Source organism: Buteo buteo, chromosome 15 (genome assembly GCF_964188355.1).
Source record: "Buteo buteo chromosome 15, bButBut1.hap1.1, whole genome shotgun sequence".
NCBI lineage: Eukaryota > Metazoa > Chordata > Aves > Accipitriformes > Accipitridae > Buteo > Buteo buteo.
In genome coordinates, this window is record NC_134185.1 from 16,733,653 (window position 1) to 16,755,164 (window position 21,512).

Here is a 21,512-nt window from a genome sequence, read left to right on the forward strand (position 1 = left end):
GCAGGGACGCCCTGCCGGAGCACTCGCTCCAGAGGCCGAGACCCGTCGCCCGGCTCTCCGTCCGACCCGTCACACCCTACCGACCACCTCGTGCTCGGCAAAGCTTCCCCACGTCACCCTGCAAAGCCCCTTCCCACCAGACCCACCGGAAAGAGGACAGCGGTGAGAGACGGCTCCTCTGCTACAGCTCTTGCCTGCAGCGCACACTTTCCTTGCCACTCTTTTCTTCAGCCTTTTTTACCTACGTCTGCTCACCTGTAGCCTTGTCTCGTAAGCTCTCTGGAGGCAGGGGACATCGTTTTGTCCCACAGCTGCACAGCACCGGCCTCATGGGCGTGCGGCTGAGATTCCTAACCCAGCGTTAACACAGGCAATGATTCACTCCGTGAATCAGAGCAAGTCACCGGACCGGGTGTACAAAGGCACACGGCGCTGACACATCCACTTGCAAAAGACATTCAGAAATCTTATTGCAGGTTCCCTATCAATTTGTTTTGCCAGTATTTCAAACATTCGCTGCGCACGTGGACTTCTGTGCCGCCCTTGCTGAAACTGAGCTGTGCCTGGGGCTGCAGATGGTATGCAAGCAAAAAGATAAATGACATCCAATTTTTCTTTCAGCAAGGGGAGTAAGCATTTTTGCTCATCTTTTCAATGCAACTTTTTTTTTTTTAATTAAAAATGAGGGTTACAGGAATGTGCACTTTTATTCCAAGGTCAAGCCTTTTCTATTGAATACAACTCTGGTACTTCAGCTGAAGGTCTTCACAGTAAAAGCAATGTTAATAGATTGCCTTTTTTTTACCAAGTTCTCATCATACTGTATTATGAAATGCTACTAAATTGTCTGGCACTCCTTTTTTATTTAAAAAACTGGAAATTTTTTTTCCAACACTGTACAACAATGAGAATCTAACCCTTAGAAAAACAGCACAGTTCTCTTCTGAAATGGTCACTAGCTTTACATTTCAAAAGCCCAGTTTCTCTTGCGGCGTTACAATCCTACCGAATTAAAGATTACAAACTGCAATTTTATTTCTCTGATTCTGCCAGAACATTATAAACTAAAAAACATGTCTGTACAGTGTGAAAGAGCAAACTGTTCAAGCACCAGTTTTGATCCTATACTCTCAGATGACTTGTGCCACACCTCACAAGTAAATAAGTACATGGACAGGAAAGGGAAGAATCCATGGATAAAAATTACAGAATATCTAAAAAATTTTTTGCCAATGATTCAGTTTTCATTTCTTTGCAACGTTTATAATTAACAGCAGCCCTTAACAAGTAAGTAAACTTGAAAGAAAATTTATGACCGACAACAGAAATGTCTTTTTGCTGAAGTGTATCTCAGATTTAGGGAATCAACATATTCTGCTTTATTCTGCTAGTTAATTTTATTTTTAAGTAGATAGACTGGACTTATATGACTTCGAGCTCCAAACTACATGTAGTGAAAATCAGTTATGAAAGAATGCAATTATTTTTTTCAGTGCGATCCTTTGACAACTGCTAATATCAACAGACAAATGCAAATCTGAAAAGTTATTCATTGTACTATTTGTTTTTCCAAACAAGTTAACACCTATTACCTGTAATGTAAAATTATATCTTTTTAAATCTTTGTTTTACATCATTTATATCCATTAAAATAGAAACCAAGTTTCTAACTTTCACCTATTGGCAAATCTGGGCAGCTGAACTTACTAGCAAAATCTCATTCCTCTGCTTGACCTTCCCAACAATAAATTTAACTAAAAAATTTAAGAATAAATATTCTTCCTTCCCATTCTATTGCCACAGAAACCAATTTAATTAACTGCTCTATAAAAAAATTGAGTATGCAATCTTACGTCTCCACCGATGTCTAATTTGGCTTTTGTAAAGGAAAATACGCATAATATTCACTTTTAAGACTGCAAAACAATTTATTTTCTCCAGCAAATGAGCAGACATGCAGATCGCAATGTCTCAGCATGGTTTCTGTGTACTACATGTGCATTATGTCCATGTGAAGCTCACAAGTGTGCCACACGGACAATACTGCACCTGCCTTTCTGTGAAAATCATCATGGCCTGCTAACCTTTTCCACAAAACAAATTTCTGGGTGGTACACCCTAGAAAGCAATCTTGCTTTATTCTTCCATCTTGTGCCCAACATGACCTCTTAACCAAACAGACTCCTCTAAAAAAAAAAAAAAGGAAAAAGAAAACAAAACACAAAAAAAAGCAGGCATTGCTGGGTACAACAAACCATAGGATCAGATGCGAAAATCACACAGCTGCAAGCATTCTTTTGGGAACCCAGCACTGGGATTTATCTCAATCGCTTAATGTAATTACAAAAGTCAGTCATGTAGTAGTAATGTAATTTGCACATTTTTACAGCTGAAGTGAAGTTGAATCTTTATGAGAGGCCGAGTGAAAAGCAGGGATCCTGCTGCCACACTATTCCACCACATTAGTACCAAATGACAAGCATTTTGCTTTTGTTTATTTTCCAAGATGCATTAATTAGGAAATCTATATAACCCTTCCTTACATGTTAAAGCTGATTATTTTATCTTTAAATGACTCCTGCACTTTTAAGAACCAAAAAAAACCTAGCAGCCCTCATCTGTTACTTATATCCATGTTCATACTGCATTTCTGCAGAAATTTCTACACAATGCTATTTGAATTTTAATGATGCACCATGCCAACCAGTTGTTACAACAGAAAGAAATCCAGACATAAGATGAATTGTTGTTACAGTGCCACATTCTGATATGAAATTTAAGTGTCTTCACTTTGGCTGCTTTTTTAGGAAGAAACAGAAAAGCAATGGGGAAAAAGCAGAAGACTGATTTTTAAGTGAGAAATTTGAACTTGTTTCTCATGAGTTATTTTTCATTTATTTAAGATTAGTTTATGTTTTTAATGCCTGAATATACAACATTTAAAAAACTAAGCCAACTAATAATTTAAAGGATGACACTTACACTGAAAATACCACTGTAACATGAAATAAAATGCCACACATAAAAAACCCAAAAGATAAGTTATCAATAGTAGAGTTAATTTTCACTGTTATACTTGGTGTCCTTTTTGTTCTGGACAACAGCATGAACTACATTTCAATTTCAGATTTTATTTTTAAAAAATCCTCAAAGGCAGTCTAATTTAAAGAAAAGAAAAAAATCTTACTTAAGTTACATTTCTTTAGGGGAAGTACCAACTGTGTCAGCCCAAGTATTTGACATAAAACAGAAAAGGCATTGCTGTCACAGTTATCAAAGTGAAACAAGAATGCCAACTCCGGTTGGGAATTCCCTCTCACGCATACCACTTATTTATCAATACACAGCTGTTTCCCAGCCTCTTCTAGTGAGGAACACGGCCCAGAGCAACAGACCATGCCAGGCAAACAGGGTTTTCCTCTTTTCCTTGCCACTCAAGAAAACCCAACAAATCATCTTGGGGCCAACATTCCCAGAGCTCTCAAGAAGAGGATCCAAACTGCTCAGCACAGCCATACTTTGGCACGTGGAGAAGCTCGCAAACTTCCACCTTTACAACATTCCTGGAAGTGTACACACATGCTTTTTGCGTGAATACAAGCTCGCACTTGAGCCTCAGCCCTTTCCCAGCATGGAGCAGGAGACACGACTGCCCTCCAGGAGCAACCTCCGCATGCTGAGACCTCTTGCTGCCGAGGCAGCTTGCGCTTGTCTCGCAAGGCTGGCACATGACTTCGGATATTTTGAAGTTTCACAAATTAAGAATCTAAACCATGAAGCACAGAGATGTATCACTCAGAAAGTCTTATCCAGCAGTACAAAACCAGAATGAAATTGTTTCCTTTAAATTAACCGAAACAAACACTACAGCATTTTCATCTGCAAGCAAGCTGCAACACCCATCTATTACATGTAAACTTGAAACTGAAGCTGTGAACAAAAGTGAAATCACATACTGTATTTTCATTGCTCCAAGCAAAAAGATGCAAAAAGTAGCAATTTATTAATTTATTACAATTGAACAATTTAACATACAACTTGTGACTAGATCAAAATATAAAATATGTATTTCTGAGTGGCCCTTCATTTTTTTCCCCTCAAAAAACATGTAACACCTCTTAAAACCAGGAGGATTTATGCACATGCAGCTAGAGGAATACCTAGTCTAATTCAGTAAGGCAATTCTTTTCCACTCTTACTTCTAACCAGTTGATTATCTCTGCTAAAAACTGCAACCAATTGTTTTAAAAATTTACTTAAGCTGTTTTTTGTGAAGAAAATCTGGAATCCGATACACTCGCTAAGTCACAAGCCAGAAATGCTACTGAGCGTGTTACAGCAGGGATAAATACCATCAACTTTATCAAGAGTAGACAGTTGAGGGCCACACATACAAAGTTCTATCTACTATTACACATAGTTAGAAGATATAGTAGGCTCCTAACGTAAGAAAATAATGTAATACTATTTTCTATTAATAGAAATGAGCATTCTATCAGTTAAAACCCAGTAACATAAATGAACAGAAAGCATTACATCTAACAACAGATTACTAGAAAATCCACTTAAACAAATTTAATTAACTGTGGAAAACAAATTTAAATCAGAAAAATTATAAGATGTGACACATCCACACTAGGAAAATTCAATTCATTTATGCTTTTATATAGTTTTTCTGCATTAATTTATATGGCATCTTATTTAAGGTAACATCTTCTCTACAATAAACTTTCTTCATTAAAGACAAAATTTGGAAAAACTGTCCTACAGTGCCAAAAATATTTTTAAAATGTAATCATACTGAAGAAAAAAAAATTACATTATATTTTGACAGGCATTACTTGCCCAAGTAATTGTGCAATTACAAACTGCATTATACTCACATTATACATAATTTTTCAATTCTTTGTTTAACATGACTCAAAATCGGAAATGCTCATTTTTAGAGACAGTACATTACAGATGTCTCCAGATAAAAACTATTTGTGTAAACTTACTTGGTTCAGCCCTGGAACCATGTTTTTGAAGAAAGTCAACTATCTGAGCCAAAACTTTTTTGTTGCAATGTGTTGACAGCTCTTCATCACATTCATAACACCTAAACAGAAGAAGAAACAAACTGGAGTTCAGGATATCTGGATGCACCTCCCAGCTCTAACAAACCTCTCTAACAACCATCCACAAATTACTTAAGCTCTAGGTTTCAATTTTTCACACTAAAAGGAGGAATAAAATTGAATTCTCTCATATATGCTCTTCTATAGATCAGTCCCAATTCAGTGCGATACTTACAGATTTAAATAATCTCAGTTTACAGTCCTGCAAATAATCATATAGAAACAAGCAGGAAGGACAAACTTCTATAGCCAACCAACTCTGTACAGAACACAATGGACTCAAACTTCTATCTTAGTATTGATTTGTGACACCTCTGAGAGTCCTAACAACAAACTAGTTTTCTCTCCACAAAGCCTGCCTTTCCTGTTTATATTCACTTTATCTGTCAGAATCATTCTTTATCATGAGAAGACACTGCTTTAAGTTATGCGTAGTCCTTATATACAAGCATACACAAACACCTGCATACTCACCATATGATCCATGTGCTGAGGTTGATAACAATGCAATGAGGTTCTGTGCGTGCTGTTTGGAAGTGTTTCAGAGAATGCTGGCCTTCTGAGTTCTTACTACATCCCTAAATACAGAAACATCAACACAGTAAGGGGAAAGAAGGGAAGTGGGAAAAGACTATATTACCAGTAAATAAACTACAAAAACTTCACTTTTCAAAATCAGAAAGCTATAGCGACCTAAATATTCATTTAGCATTTTCAAGGACTGAGAGGGTTTAACATTCTTTATAATCCAATATTATAAAGATATCGGTTGAGGGTTTTTTTTTAAATGAACACATTTTCTTTTTACTAATAAAGGATAATCAATGACAATACAAACCCAAAATCTCATCTTTTCTACTTGGAAAAATCAGTTGAAAGTACAGAAAATATATTGTTTGTTTTAACTTAAAAGAAATCATTCCTAGCTTTTTAATAAGTATTGAATAAGTACCATTAGACAGAAAATGATGCCATTCACAAAAGTAAGAATTCTCTAAAAAAATGTGAATGAATGACTATATAGCATATTTGGTCCACAGAACATCAAAGGAAAAGACAGCATAGGTAACCCTCACTGCTCAGGAATGCCAAATACATTCCAGACAGCAAATGTGAAAGGTACATAAATTGTTTTGTACCAAAAAGCTACTCAGAACACACCATTTATGCACAGCAACTTTGAGAGAAAGCACTTGCAATTTTTCAAGTATCTACAGAGTGGGACTTAGAAGATTCTGACTGGTGTCTGAATGAGGCATGAGTTTTGGAGGCTATTAACAGCATATACATGAAAAAGCACACAGTTAACTCCTTTTAGAAGCCCCTCTTAACTACAAATTTTCAGAGACAAGGTATATGAGTCGAGCCCTCCTCAGATCTAGTTAACTATCTTCTGAAGCCTGCAAATACCATGTTTCTTTGCTGGTAGGAGCGGGCTTCTGTCCTTACTATACTAAGACCTACTGAAAGTCTAAGAAAATTGTGAAATGCTTTGTTCAGGCAACTATTAGCTGAACCAAGCGTGCCATTGCCTGTAAACTGAATTTTTCTGTATCAGGCTTTACTTCACTCGCAGGGCAGAAACCTGTGCATGCCCATGGGGTCAGGACCTGCCATTTTAAACTCTGAGGCCACGATCTGACATTATAACTGATCCAATCTAATGGCTAGCTGCCACAAAAAACAGCATTCTCATTTCAGCACAGTCCTTCCTCCCTAATTTCAATCAAATCTAGCAATTGAGTGTCCACAGTACAAGTTGATTCAGCAATATACATATTTGTTTTTTCATTCATTTGTATTTGTGGGATCTCCTGCCAGATGAACCAGCTGAACAGATGCATTTTGCAACCACACAGTTCCTGGAGCCAGTTCTCTGTAAGTGGCAAGAGCATGCAGATGAAGAACAGAGAAAAGGTAGGACCATTACTTACTACTTGTGATGCCAAACCTCACCATAACACATAAAGCTAACCCAAAACATTGCTGAAAACAAGACAAGAAGAAAGTAAGGCCACATTCCACTCCACTGAAGAAGCTGAAGCATGGACTCTCACAACTAAGCACTTACGTCACAGTGTTTCACTGAAGGTACTGAAGTCATACCCTTTAGAAAATCAGGGCTGATCCACCTCCATAAATTTACATATGCTTACCTGAGAGCCACATTTGAGACACAGCCATATGTCTGAAGGTGCCACAGGCTCACCATCACTCATCCGCCTTTCCTTCAGACATTCTGCACATATTGACCAGACGCTCTGAGCTACTGCTCTCTTCACATGATGCACATCCACTGCTTGGCTCACGTGCTGGCAGGTTAAGCCTAGAGAAAACGATACATATTCACTTTCACCCATTAGAAATAATGGCTATGAAAGGGAGCACATGTACACTGAAAGACCAGAGTCTTCAATGAATTCAGCATTAGGAAAAAAAAAAGCAAAGAACTAAAATAGGAAAAATCACCCAGCTGCTCCCCATATACTGAATTTTTTGAAGGATCTATTTCAGTCTTTCTATAATGAAAATCCTTTTCAAGTCAATAAACACCACCTCTTAAAAACAGGCAAACTACTTTGTACAAAAGTAATCCTTGTACTTTTGTACGAAATTCATTTCCCTGCTTTTTGGTGTGTTTTTTTGTCAACAGTAAGATACTACATAAATCTATTTTTGCATATAACACAACAGGCAGTTGACCTCCTTTTCAATCCATAAAGAAAGATTTTCAAATACCCATGCATTCCTACTACAACTGCTCGTTCTGAATGCAAGTATCAACCACCATTCTTCTCTGTCATATTTTTTTGCACAAATTCCACTATACTATCACAGAATAACCTAGGTTTGAAGGAACCTCTGAAGGCCATCTTGTCCAAACCCTTACTCAAAGCAGGGCCAAATACAAATTTAGATCTGGCTGCTGATGGCTTTGTTCAGTTGAGTGTTGAATATCTTCCAGGACAGAGGTTTCACCAACTCACTAGAAAATCTGTTTTCTGTCTGACCATCCTCAGGGTGAAAATAAAATAAATTTCCTCATACCTAGCGAAATTTTCCTTGCCCTACCTTTTATCTGTTGCCTTTAGTCCTTTCATTGTAGACCTCCTAGAAGAGTCTGGCTCTGCCTTCTCTATAACCACCTATCAGGCAAAGAAAGAAACTATACTTTCACTCCTTTGGCTAAACAAAGCTCTTCCCTTCAGCCCCTCTTCACACATCATGTTCTCAATCTCCTTAACAACATGGAGGGGGTGACCCACTGCTGGACTCACTCCAACAAGTCAATGTCTTTCTTGTAACAGGGAGCCCACGACTGGACTCAGTACTCCAGATGAGGTCTCACAAGTGCTGAAAAGATGGAAAGAATCCAGATGAAGTCTCACAAGTGCTGAAAAGATGGAAAGAATCACGTACCTTGCCCTCTGCTCTAGTTAATACAGTCCAGCACGCAGCAGGCACAAGCCACACCGCCTTGCTTTTATTCAGTGCATGCACTAGGACCCCCAGGACCTTTTCTGCAAAGCTGCTTTGAAGCCATTGATTCCTACTCTGTAATTGCATGTAGTTATTTTGGCCCAGGTGCCGAACTCTCCACTTGCCTTTATTGAACTCCGAGAAGTTTCTGCCAACCCATTTCTCCAGCCAGTCTAGGTCACTCTCAATGGGAGACCTACCTCCCAGCGTACCAGCTGCTCTCCTCAATTTGTTGTCACGAAGATGACAGAGCTTAGTCTCACAGTGACATCACGCAGTTCTCTCAGCATCTTCAGATGCATCCCATCTGATCCCACGGACTTGTGCAAGTCCAGTTTGCTTAACAACTCTCAGTCGTCTTCTACTCTGGACAATGCTTAAATCCCAGAGTCTGCCACTAGGCTCAGGGACCAGGGAGGACCAAGTGCAGAGCTTACATAGAGGCAAAGGAAGGACTGAGTTCCTCAGCCCTTTCCCATGTCCTGTGTCCCTAGGTCCCCTGCCCCTTCAAGCAGCAGGTTTGCACTTGCCTTAGCCTTCAGTATTCATAGTCACAGTATCCATACAAGCCCATCTTACCCTTCACACCCCTCACTAGATTCAACTCTAACTGAGGCTGGCTTACCTAATCCCATCCCTGCATACTCAGGGCCTCTGCAAGGGCAGCCCAAACCTGCCTTCAACCCTGTCTGCCCTTCCTTTTTGCCTCTGAGCTCAGCTGGAAGCTCCCCGTTCAGCCAAGCAGCCTCCTGCCACACGTGCTTGACCTTCCACGCATGGGAAAGGACCGTTCTCCTGCTTTGAAGAGGTTGTCATCAAAGATCAACCAACTCTCCAGCCCTTCGGGGCAATCATGTAGTGTAACACCCAATCATGTCACAAGCACTTGACTGAGGATATTTCTGTTACAAATTCAAACATGAAAAGTATTTCATGGTACCACTGATGTGTGGTTTTCATCAGTCAACACGGAAGTTACTAGCCCTCAACCTCAGGGCCAAACATCACCTAATGTATTTACCTGAAATATCATCTGAAGAGTCCTCATCCTGCGGCCTGTTAGGCCTTTTGCTTCTCTTTGGTTTCTCGGGGTTGGCTCTTGACGGATCTTTCACCCGCATCTGTTACCTACTAGGAAAGGGAAACAGAGGTTGCTGTATTGTCTAAATGCTTCATCAAATGTAGCGAGTTTGAACTCTAAAAGCATGACATCAAATCACATATACAAACCTCATGAACAGTTTTAGGCTTTGACTAATGTCAGCTATTGTGTAACAAGGAGCATGAAGGTGTCGGGAATGAACTCTCAGGAATGCCGCAAGATCAGTTACTTACGCTACATGACATTACAAATTGTATGCGTAGCTACAGGGGACACACACTTCCAGGCAGTGGTATTAAATATTTGAGATACCGAAATTCGCTTTATCTTCATTATTGTGAAGTGAACTACTACAGAGCTCCAGCCATACCTTACCAGAAAAACTTCATCAAAATAAAAGCTTCTCTTCCTTACCATATCTCCCTTAGGAAAGGTTTCGGTCACCATTTACCCTTGCACATTCCCTAAAAGCTTTTGAGCAACTTCAAACACTTTAATAAAATACAAAAGTCTTTCAAATCTCATTAAAGTGTCCTCTCCTATGAGTGAGGACAGACTGGAGTGTAAGCTGACCCTTCCACTAAAGATCAGAGAATCCATACAGATGAAGTCTCTCATAGGAAATTTGGGTCATTAATCAAGGAGTCCTATGAGGAACAGAATTAAAGCACAAATATTTGCCACTGAACTTGAAAAAAAAAAATCCTCAAAGATTTCAGCACACAAGTCATTTAATCAAAATCCAAATACTGTGCCTCACACAAACAGCTTCTGAGGCTTAGTTTACAGGTTGTCTTTTAACAATGTGCTTTATAAAAACAAATTTATGTTTTCATATACAAAGCATATAAGACAGTCAAATATTCATACATTGTAAACCTGTGAGCCATTCTGTTCAGAAAAAAAATGATGCCTTGTTGTGTACCACAAACAGGTTAATAATGTCACCTGAGCCACCAGTACCAAACATTTTCAACTGTGCTACCTCATGTACATATAGGAAACCTCTAAAATGCCCTACATTTGGGAACAGCAAAAGATATATTCTTGCTACAGATCAAGTAAATAAGTTTGCCAAAGTTTAAAAAGTTTGTCTACCTAAGTTTTCAAATCTTCTCTGTAGATGCATTTAGACCTTTGTACTACTGAAGCTCTGAAAGACATGGGAATTGACCTGTATACTGAACTCAATATTCCCTCTCTTATCCATTAAGGCAATCAGCAGAACAGTCATCAATATCAATACTAGAGCACCGCCATCACTGGTATCTGAATAGCCTTCACTGAAGTGAAGCAGGCAATCTGTACCTCGGAGCTCCTGTTCCAGGTTCCTACAGATCTGGACAGATGTCTCTGCATCTGCCACACATACTGTTAGTGCTGGAGGTTTTCTGCATGAACGTATCAATTAGAGATTTACTTTGGACAAGTTGAATTTCTGCAGAGCATGAAAGAAACCTTTACTCTCTGCTTCCTTGCATCAACGGCTTCATGTCTCCTCAGCCTTTCAAAATGTACTTCATTTTCTGCAGAATGTTACATTTACATAGTCATCAGTTTATACTATATTAAATATCATGATGTTCTTAAATTATAGGTTTCAAAATTTCCTGTACTTAAGGGTATAAAGCTTCAAATGCTTAGACATGCAAGTGAACCATGCCACTGAACTCAGCGTTGCTGATTTTGTAGGTTCGCAATTCATGTTCATACAGTAAGAAAGATCTAAACATTCCAGCTCTTGACTATTTATATTCAACAAATGTTAGCACGCCTAATGTACATCAACAGCCATGCATCATGGTGTCCCTACAACATGAAAAAGTGCTTCAGACCCAAACAACTTCAACTGTGTACTTCTGCCTTGGCACCTTATCATATATATCCAAGCTTCATGTGAAACTACCCATCACCACTTGTCGCACTGCCGCTTAACTGAGCACAAGATTCATCAGGACATTCATCAAACGGTAAGGCCGATACAGCTGCTGTTAGAAAACCCATGATTTTACACTAAATTATGTAAAGAGTCAATAGCAAAGGCAGAAAAATGTCCTCCCTAAAGGAACATAGTTGTGTTTAGGTTATTCAACATTGACATAAACTATCTACGAGTTCATTTCAGCATAACAATTTTTATCTCTTTGGACAGATTATGTAAGACTGTCCAAACCACAGAATTTCACCCAAATGAAAGTCATGTTCCTATCAGTACATTTTGAGAGCTCAGATAACTTCATGAAAGAACAATTATGGGCCCAACCAGCTGAAATACAAGCAAGTCTTTACCACCTGTGAAATCCCGTGGACTATAGGCCAGGCGATACGATCCAGATCGGAGCATGCACAGCCCACTGCTGAACCCACTCTCTAGGGTCCTTCAGGACACGTGGAAAAGACAAAGTGTCAGCTGGTACCCACAACGACCGAAAACATGGCATTCCTAGCCCAACATAATCAACATGGCATTAGAAATGAACACTGGCATAAGAAACCGGCATTCACACTGCAGGTTTGGGAACCCACTGAGCAACCCAGAGACTTTTCAGTCTTCTTTCAGTAAGAGCAGGCAGAACAAAAGATAGCACGGACCATTAGATTAATCAGTTTTCATGAACACACATATAGACAGGCATCCATCAGACAATGTTTACTGACCTGTGAGCTCTCGGAAAAGCCACAGCATATCAAGGACCTAGTCAGCCAGGGTTTGTGCCTGATTTTGAAAAGCATGTAAGTGGGATGAAAGGGTAAGAGCAACCAGCTACTCAGCATGCATCTACGATGCAAGTAGCACAGTATATATGCAGTACTATCTGCCCTTTTCCAGTATATTTGGGGACAGAAAACATTACAAGTAAAAGGTCTCATTTAATAATTAAAAACATGATCAACATTTCAAAATCAAAACATTTATGCCAGGAATTTGATTATTATATTTAATTGAGATAAACGAGGAAGAAACCTAAAGGTGCTTCAGAAATTACTTCTCAGAAATATTTCAGTTTATGGGAGATAAAAGGTTGAGATTTTATTGGAATGAAAATCCTGAACAAACATAGGCCCAAGAAAGCATAAAATACAGTTACGAAAAAAGCAAGAGACACATTCTGTAGGTTTCTGTTGACCATAGGCACAAGCCATTCATGAAAAGCAGGCAGAGGAGAAATTACTAATTTACACAAAAAGAACTTCATACACTGAAGATTAAAAACTGTGGCAATATTCCCATGATTTGCCTCTTTCCAACCCATTCTCCTATTTTTTTAGTATGTTCAATGAGTAACTTGTGGCTACAGCCGTCAACTGTGGAGTGTCCTACAGGAGACAGATCTCCTTCTTTCCCTATACAGAAAGAAGTCTCCATGAATCCTTGCCTGGAAGTTTCTTTCTGTGATGGAAAAACAAATACGGTAAGTTTTTCATTCTGTATACACAAAATCAAGTCACAGTGCAAATGATACTTGACCAATTAATCTGACAAATAAAAAAACCCTGATTTTTGTGGTAGAAAAAGCTGCGTTCAGAGGGTATGTTAGCTCCTCCCTGATCTTTATTTGGCACACAGTAAAAATCTTAAGTAGAAATTATGCAGTTTCATGGGGAAAAAAACCTAAAAATAGAAACAGCTAAATCTCTTCCTTTTAAACAACCATTTCATACAAAACTAAGAACTAGTCCTTGCCAAATGTGCTCAGATTCTTTGAGCTCAGCATACAAGAGTTTGAAGTGTAATCATCATCACTTGCTATTCTCGGTTTACTTTTTATTTCTTAAAAGACTCTTAATGCCAGTCTACCTACAAAAAGCTGATTAAGATCAAAAGCTCCTCACTACAACTGCTCGTTTCCACCTCTCTGGAAAGAACAAACCACTTCAAAAGCAGCAGAATGATCTGCCTACCTAATTTTAAAAGCTTCAGATTTGACAAAGTGCCAGAAATCAACATGCTAAATTTGTTAAGTTAAATCTAAGGTATGCCTAGACTATTTTAAATGTAAGATATGCCAGAAATAGTCTATATTTAACAGCATTAATATTTCTATATTCAGAAATGCACCCTCTTCATAAAGTATCTATTTAGAAACCAAAAAGAGCTAGATGTAGTTCCCAAAACAAATGTTATTGTTAAGAATTTTATATTTTACTGGAACCCTGTAGCGGTAGGACCAATAAAAGATACAAGGCTAGCGTGAACTAGAATTCACTTTTCTTTTGGGGAGAAAAAAAAAAAACACAAAAAAACCAAAACAAAACCAAACAGGTCATTCCTCTTCACAGCATCTTTATGCGAGAGAGGTGGAGAAGCAAACTATGTCTTCACTGTCTAGACACCCCAAAACCTATTCCTGTCTCATCATCTTGCACTCCTTACTTAGAGGTTGAGTGCCTTCTCCTACAATGTCTACAGCTCATTTGCTAAATTTTTAAATGTGCCACCTTAGTGAATTTTCCCATGCAGTACCTTCACTATGATGCTTATAAGAAATGCAAACCAGATCACCAGTATGTCAGAGAAATAACCTGCCATGCTGACTACTACCACATCACTGATTCCATCTGCCAAGATCCACTTTTTCCCTCCTCACATAATTAGGGTGCCAGCTCTTTCAGACAAGTGCCACATTTTCGTTCTTATCTGTGCAATACCTATCACAACATCTTTCCTGAATCTTGATTAACCAGGAGGATTACAGTTGCATTACTAGAACACAAACAAGATTAAAATGGTATAATAACCACCAGCTCATCTAAACATACTTACCCTATGCAATATAGCCAAGTGAGTCTACAGATAGTCTCCAGGTACTATTTTGGATACAGGTAAGACTCTCCCAGTTCGACTGCCTATTAACCGTGGAACCAGTATTGTTAATTATTTCATCAGTAAGCACCTGAATTCAAAGAAGCTGGGGCAAATACATTTACCTCATTCCCTCAATTCATCTGAGGTATCCTAAATTCCAGCTGTCTCACCACTTGTAGTCAAACTTCCAAGTTAAAATTACAGCATTTTATGTTGCTAATGCAAAAAAAAACCCTGTATCGCACTGAAAAGGCACAGCACGCACTGAATACACTGAAAAATTCGCACTTTCATTTAACTTAACAGAACTGTCCAGCTGTCAACAGCAGCCTAGCACCAAAGCAAGGGGCTGAGGAACAGCACAGATGTGCAGATTAAGTCCAAAGGCCAAGATACTCTGAAGCACATCTGTGAAGGGTCTTTATGAGCTTCCACGTAACTGTCAGAGCACAGAAAGAAGAGCCTTGTACGGGTCAGTAATGCCAGATCCTCTGCAGAACTGCTACATGTTTTGATGTAAGCTGCAAGTTGATATATTTTGGACATCTGTTCCAAGCGTTACCTGTGGCATTTTGGCTTGCTCGCCACTAGATCAAATGTCACCCAATCAGAGCAAGAACCGCATCCATCACAGTTAGCAACCGGGCAGTGTCACCCATCAGCGGGCCAGGAGGCTCAGCGCCCTGACAGCCACCGAAACCTTTGCGGCAAACAAGCCCCCGCTGCCTGCTAGAGCAGTAAAAGGACCAGAACTGCTGACTGGTAGTGGCAGCAACACTTCTTCCCCTGGAAAATGTCATCTGAAATTCTGAAAGTGTCATCTCCAAGATTTCCTAGCCCAAAGGCACATCACACATCCTACACCGTCACTGGAGCTCAAACGCCAATCCTGACATTATATTACAGTCCTAAAAGGGTGAGACACTGATGCACTTTTTGCGCGAGGAGTGCGACGGAGCCTTTGGACCACTAGATACAACTTTCCAAGTGACAGTAAAAATCCCATGTCATTTCTCACTTTTATTAATCCTTTTTATCCAACTGCCCATGCTAAACATGTTCTGTCAACGTTCGTGTTTGCATCCTGCACAATCTCCCTCAGATTTCCTACTGAAACCCACTTGCCACTGAAAAAATACTTCTAAGGATGAACAGAAACCAGATGTGTCCAGGGACAAGAATGAAAAGACTCTGTAACTGGGTTTATGAATAAAGTAATGGATTGAATGGGTAAAAGGAGTAGTATTTGATGACATATTTTTGCCAGTACCTTATAGCAAAGGTCTTATGGAGAATTTCAATATCCAACTTCATAAAGCAAATCACAACTTTTGCTTGTGTTCTCCATCCCACCTTAAATGTATTTTTTAAAAAAATATGAACACACCAAGAGGGAAAAACATCTGGATAGGTGCATTCATGGTTTAACATGAATTTTCCTACAAATTCATGCTTTAAAAAGCAAAACACGTAAGTACCATAAAAAGGGCCATGGCTTATAACTAATGATGTTGGCTTGCAAGGGAAAACTTTGTATCTGAAAAGGCAGTCAGATGACAGGACTGACAGACTATGCACTCACGTGATATGAACACTGATGTAACAGTGCCATCACCACAGAATATCTGAGGGTGTAACAACTGAAACAGCTGAAGAATAACCAGTGAACTCACAGTATCTTGGCAGGATAACCATGTGGATAAAAACTGGGGAAAAAGTGGTCCAAGATGTCAAAAGAGAACATGAAGGGCAATACAAGCAAAGGATGAACTTCAGAGAAATGCTAATTCTGTGAAGTCTCAAAAAAAAAAAAAAGTAACTGTGGTTGCAGCACAGCACAGTGTGAGAGATACCAGGCTGAAGCCCACCCAAGATACTACATTAAGCTGAGACTCACACCGTACCCCTTCCTAAAGGGCTGAGTCGGAGCAGATGAAGGAAGACAAGGGCTGCATATAACTTCCCAATTACTCTGGAAAGGTGTTGTGGGAGTCAGCTAATTAATGGGGGTAAAACAGATAAAACCATAAAGGACTACGGAAAACTAGTTTGAGCTCTTTGAAAGTCAAAGTCTTGCCACCAAGAGCAAAAAATTCATTCCGTTTTCTTCCTCCACACAAACTGCCCCAGTTTGTTTTGATGACACGTCTAAAGTGGAACAACTTGTCCTTGATCTACGATTGATGCTCACAGCAGAACCTGCGAGACGCCAGCTGCATTTCTGTGAATCTCGCAGAAACAAAACTACAGAGCACCAGTTCTTCAATATTTCATGAAGAGATCTGACAAAATATTTACAACTGTAGTAAACGGCAGACCAATTTCACAAAGGCATATTCTGCTATAAATCTGGCACACGCTCGTGCCACTACTATGCTTCCATTTAAAAAGCTAGGCAACAAGAGCGGAAAGAATCTTTAAACACAACTCTGCTTTATTATGCTTGCATGAGAGGACTGATTATTTAATGAAATTGGGAAATACCTGTAGCTAAAGATGACACGCAACAAGAATACAGCGCTACACCTGGAGTTATTGCCATCTGCTGCTGCGCTCTTGACGTCTTACCTTATTCTTCTGCATCTGTGTTTAAGATGCCGTCATGCGTACCCTGTTTAACCACGCGAGTAGCAACGTATCTATAGCAAGAGCAGGATGAAGTCCTAAAGTAAAGGACATCAACAGCGAAAGACTGAATGAAATTCTAAAACCCAACCCAGGCGTGAGAGAATCAAAACATTAACTCAAATACAACGTGGGGAGTTGCAGCCCTGGGTCTAAAGTACCACGTCTCCGCTCCATCGAGGGGACCATCACCAGGCTGTCACCTCATCACCAGGCACGTCCCGCTCTGCATTCCCTGGAAACCAGGCTCGGGGCAGCGGAGCGCAGCGCCGGGGCCGCACGCACCGCCGGCCGAGGCGCTGGGCGCGGGGAGCCCGCAGCCCGCGTTCGCGGGGCCGGGCAGCAGCGGCAGCAGGCCGGCGGCGGCACGGCCCGGGCGGCATGTGCCAGGCTGTCAGAGCGGGGCAGAGGGAATCACGCCGGCCTCACGACACGCGGCCGCCAGACCGTTCTGTAACTGCATGCGCTCGCTAACCTGCCTCCCGCAAAGCGAACGGAGCTCACGCTCAAACCCGGCCAAAGGCGACGCTGCCGGCTCTCTCTCACTTAGCAGACCGAGAAACTTACTGCGGGCCGCGGAGGCGGCCCGGCGCTGCTGCTTCACGTCACGGTAGGGTGAACCTGGTTTAGGCCGCCAGCGACAGCGAACGGTCGGCCACCCACCCGGAACGAGCCCACGCCAGCCGCGCTCGGCCGCCAGCTCGGAACACCGCGCTGGAAGCGCCGGGCAGCGCTGCCCCGGGCGCCCCCGGCAGCGGGGAGGACGGCCCGCCCGGCCCGGGGCCACGGCGGGGCTGCGCCGCCGCCAGCCCGCCACAAGTGTCGCGCCCCCTCCCCGCGCCCCGCCCGCCTGCACCTGCGCGGCGACCCCCGGGGACGCGGCTCCGCAGGCCGCGGGCCCGGCCCGGCCGCCATGGCGGGGCGGATCGGCCCGGCCCGGCCCGGCCCGGCCCGGGACCTCCGGCCGCGGCCGCCGCCGAGGCTCCGCGGCCCCCCGGGCTTCCACGGCCACGGCGCCCCCCGAGCTGGGCGGGCGGCCTGCCCCCCTCCCCGCCCCGAGCGCCCCGCACTCACGGAGCGGCGGCCGGCCGGCCGGCAGGCAGGCAGGCAGGCGAGCGCGGCGGCGGCGGCAGGAAGCGTCGGAGGAAGCTGGGCCGCAGCCAAGGCCGCTCCGCTCCGCGCCGCGCCGCTCCGCTCCGCCCGGCGCGGCCCGCCCCCGGCCTCACCGCGCCGCTCCCCGCCCCAGCCTCAGCCCGGACGGCTCCCCGCGGGGGCCCGGGGCGGCCGAGCTGCCCCCGGCGCCGTACGAGCTGGCAGGGAGGGGGCGGCCGGGAGCGAGGCAGCGTGGAGGGCGGGCGCCGGTTGGAGGGCGAAATGCGTCTGCCGGGTGGGAAGGGCGGTGGGGACGCGGGGCTGCCCGCGGGCGCCGGCGGGGCCGGAGAGTACCTGGGCCCGCGGAGAGGCGGCAGTGCTGGCTGCGGGAATCTTGGAAACCCCAGGCGAAGAAGGGGAGGGGGCGCGAAGGAAGGGAGATGCGGCGGGGTTGCCTTCGCGTCCGAATTTGGCGGGGTCTTGCGGAGAGGCCTGCAGATACCGCCCTGGATTTGTGCGTGCGGGGAGCAGGGGAGCAGGGGTGTGGGTCGTCGTACCCGGAGGTTATGCAGAAGGGTCCGGGCCCTGCGTAGATTTTCAAGGTAGCCACCGAGGGAGGGACTGGAGGGAGATGGGAATCAAGGTGCGTGTCCCAGGTGAGGGACAGGCAGGGTAACGGGTGTCCAGCACACGAGGGAGGAGCTAGTAGAAACCGGGATTGAGATTAAACTCGGCGTGTGGCCAGACAGCAAGGGGCACTTTGTTTGGACAGAAGGCAAATCTGAATTAAAGACTGAAAAAGAGTAGTTTTACTGGAATAAGACTATCCAGTGATAAAGCACGGAGGAAAAAGGGGGAAAGGGTGAAGTTGCAGTGGCACCCCTCAAAAACCAAGAATGGAGAACCTGTAGTGGGTCTGCTGACAAGCAGGCTGAAAGAGCGGTTAGAGAAGGATGTAGCAGTCATTGGACCAAGCAAAGACAAGACGTCAAGAAGGGTATTGTTGAAAGAAGTTGACAGATTAAGTGGGATTTGATTTAGGTAGGAGGAATTCTTTAGGCACTTCATTGACAGTGCTGACAACTGAGCACAAAGATCTGCAGGCAGACTGCAGACTGTGTAACGGAGGAGCCCCAGACATGGGTTGTGAACACCGTGTTCGTGGAGTCTACATGTGAAAGGGAGAAAGAATATGGTACAATAATCCAAAACAAATTGGATCGAGAGGTGGGTCCTTCCTCCTTCACACAGGAGAGATTAGAGAATTATTGCACTGCAAGAGCAATAACTAGATTAAAAGGTTAAAGAGAAGGAAGGAAAAGTGAACATGTGTGAAAGGCGGATAGTGTGATGCGAAGGGGAATATGTTCATTTAGCACAGGAGAGGAGAACAGAAATGTCTGGAAGAGGTAGAACATCAGGGCACTGGCAGAAGGGGAAGGCAAGCAAAGGGGGTGGAGAAGATGAGGTGAGAAAATGTTTCCCAAAGGAAATGGTTTGAATTCTGTGCAGAGAGCGAGGGCAGCAGGCTTTATGCATAGGTTCCCATTGTGTTGGGGAAAATGGGATATAAATTAGAGTTGCATGTTAGGAGGACAGATTGGTCACAGAAATCAGCCAGGTCCCCAGCTTTCCTCCAAAAGCACTCAACAACGCAAAAGTAGAGCCAAAGGAAGCCAATGTTGAGATTGAATCATGTCTGGAGTTTGGTAATGAGAGAAAACAAAGTGTCAAGGGCAAAGAATAAACATGAAGAGCATCAGCAATCAGAGGCATGAAAGAAAGAGAAGAGAAAGGAGAGAGGGAAGGCCAAAGGTAAATAGTAAAACATGGTGAAGAATACTATGGGAAGGCTGAAGAGCTTGTGGGGAAAAAAAAACAAAAACAGTCAGAAAAAGAAGATGCAGTAACAAAAAAAATCAGACAGGCAGTAAGACTTGATGAAAGCCTAGGTCTGTGAACCATTTCTTCAATCAATGAAGGCTTCAGTCAGATGAGAAGATGAAGATAAAGAATGTGCATGGGTAAATGCAGCTGGGTAATTAGCTGGGAACTGATGCCACTGGGGATGAGTGTGGGAGGCTGTGCAGAAATGGAGAGAGAGTCCCAAGAGGCAAAATGAAGAAAGCTGCTGAGGAGGGGTTGAGTGGGTGCTGGATGACAGTGCCATGAAGGCGAGAGGAGAATTGAATGTGATGCTTGCCACCCTTTCACCAACTGGCAGAGTTTGCCTGTCTTGATCTCCTCTGACTTCAGACTCTTAAGTCTTTCACAAGATGGCTAGTGTATCATTCCTACTTCTGCAAGCAAGCTAGTGTGATCTCTCTTTCTGTGTATATATGTATGATTCAGGGTCAAAACCATACATTAACTTATAAAAAGGTAACTTAATGTGAATATGCATTTCATACAACAAGTATCCTGAACACTCCACATCGCATGCTTTATGGTCCTTGTAGTGATATATGCAATAAATGGAGAGTAACTGTGGTTGTTGTTTTACTACAGATAAGATACATAGTAAATTATACTTCAAAGGAGAATTTCTAGAAGTAGTGGATTCTACCCATACCTTGTTGAAAAGGAGAAACACATAAAACTTCAACTCATATGTAGATATACTGCTTCAAAGAGACAATTTGCAAATGCCTGTCAAAGAGGCCATATGGAGAGGCTGGCAGAAGGGCAGCTAGTGAACCAGTTATATGTGCCAAGTTCAATTTGTCACACTTTACAGTACCGAGAAATATTTTGTTCTCATTTTGAAAAGGAAAACTCTCATTAGTAAAGATTCAACAACATGCTCCTCAAAATGTGTCTTTTATGAAAAGGTCCAGCACACCTGCCTTTAAAGGCTGGAGCCGCCGGTACGTAAGGTATTTACAAAGGTATGTAGTAAATGTGGAGTACTGATTTAAAAGGCGTTGAACAGAGGGACCCTCATTTCTCCACTTAAAACGTGTCTTGGCCATCAGTCCTTGGAGCTGGAAGACTGACAGCTTTCAAAACCAAAGCGTGTCGAAACTAGGGATGCGGTCGGTTATTACCCTTGGACCACCGCTGCTGTGGCTGTAAGGGGGCAGTGGCACGGGTGAAAGCGGCGCAGGCCAGTGCTAAAATCACCTTTTCTCCTCAGGTGTGACAGCGAGGGGGGGTTCCGGAATTGCTTTGAGTGGATTTGGCACCAAAATTCCTCATCCCTGCTCAGTCTCCAGGCCTTTGGCACTTTAGATCTTCTCAACAGCTCGGCTCAGTTGTGGAAATTGCCCTGTCCAGGCAAAGGGGCAGT

The 21,512-nt window shown here is 42.7% G+C and overlaps 1 protein-coding gene across 3 annotated transcripts in view; it reads right to left on the bottom strand.

Annotated features, from left to right (window-relative positions):
• The window catches only part of USP45 (ubiquitin specific peptidase 45), a 55,435-nt gene extending 36,969 nt beyond the window's left edge, over nt 1–18,466 (bottom strand). Inside the window, exons 1-5 of one of the 3 annotated variants that reach the window (XM_075046660.1) lie at nt 18,206–18,466; nt 9,619–9,725; nt 7,274–7,443; nt 5,592–5,695; nt 4,998–5,098 (exon numbers count right to left, since the gene is read on the bottom strand). In XM_075046660.1, coding sequence (XP_074902761.1) covers nt 4,998–5,098; nt 5,592–5,695; nt 7,274–7,443; nt 9,619–9,718 — 475 coding nt within the window. In that variant the 5' untranslated portion in view covers nt 9,719–9,725; nt 18,206–18,466. Of the gene's footprint in view, nt 1–4,997; nt 5,099–5,591; nt 5,696–7,273; nt 7,444–9,618; nt 9,729–17,698; nt 17,715–18,205 lie in introns of those variants that run through there. The other 2 variants (XM_075046661.1, XM_075046662.1) reach the window with 2 other exon arrangements.
• Between the last annotated feature and the right edge of the window lie 3,046 nt (nt 18,467–21,512).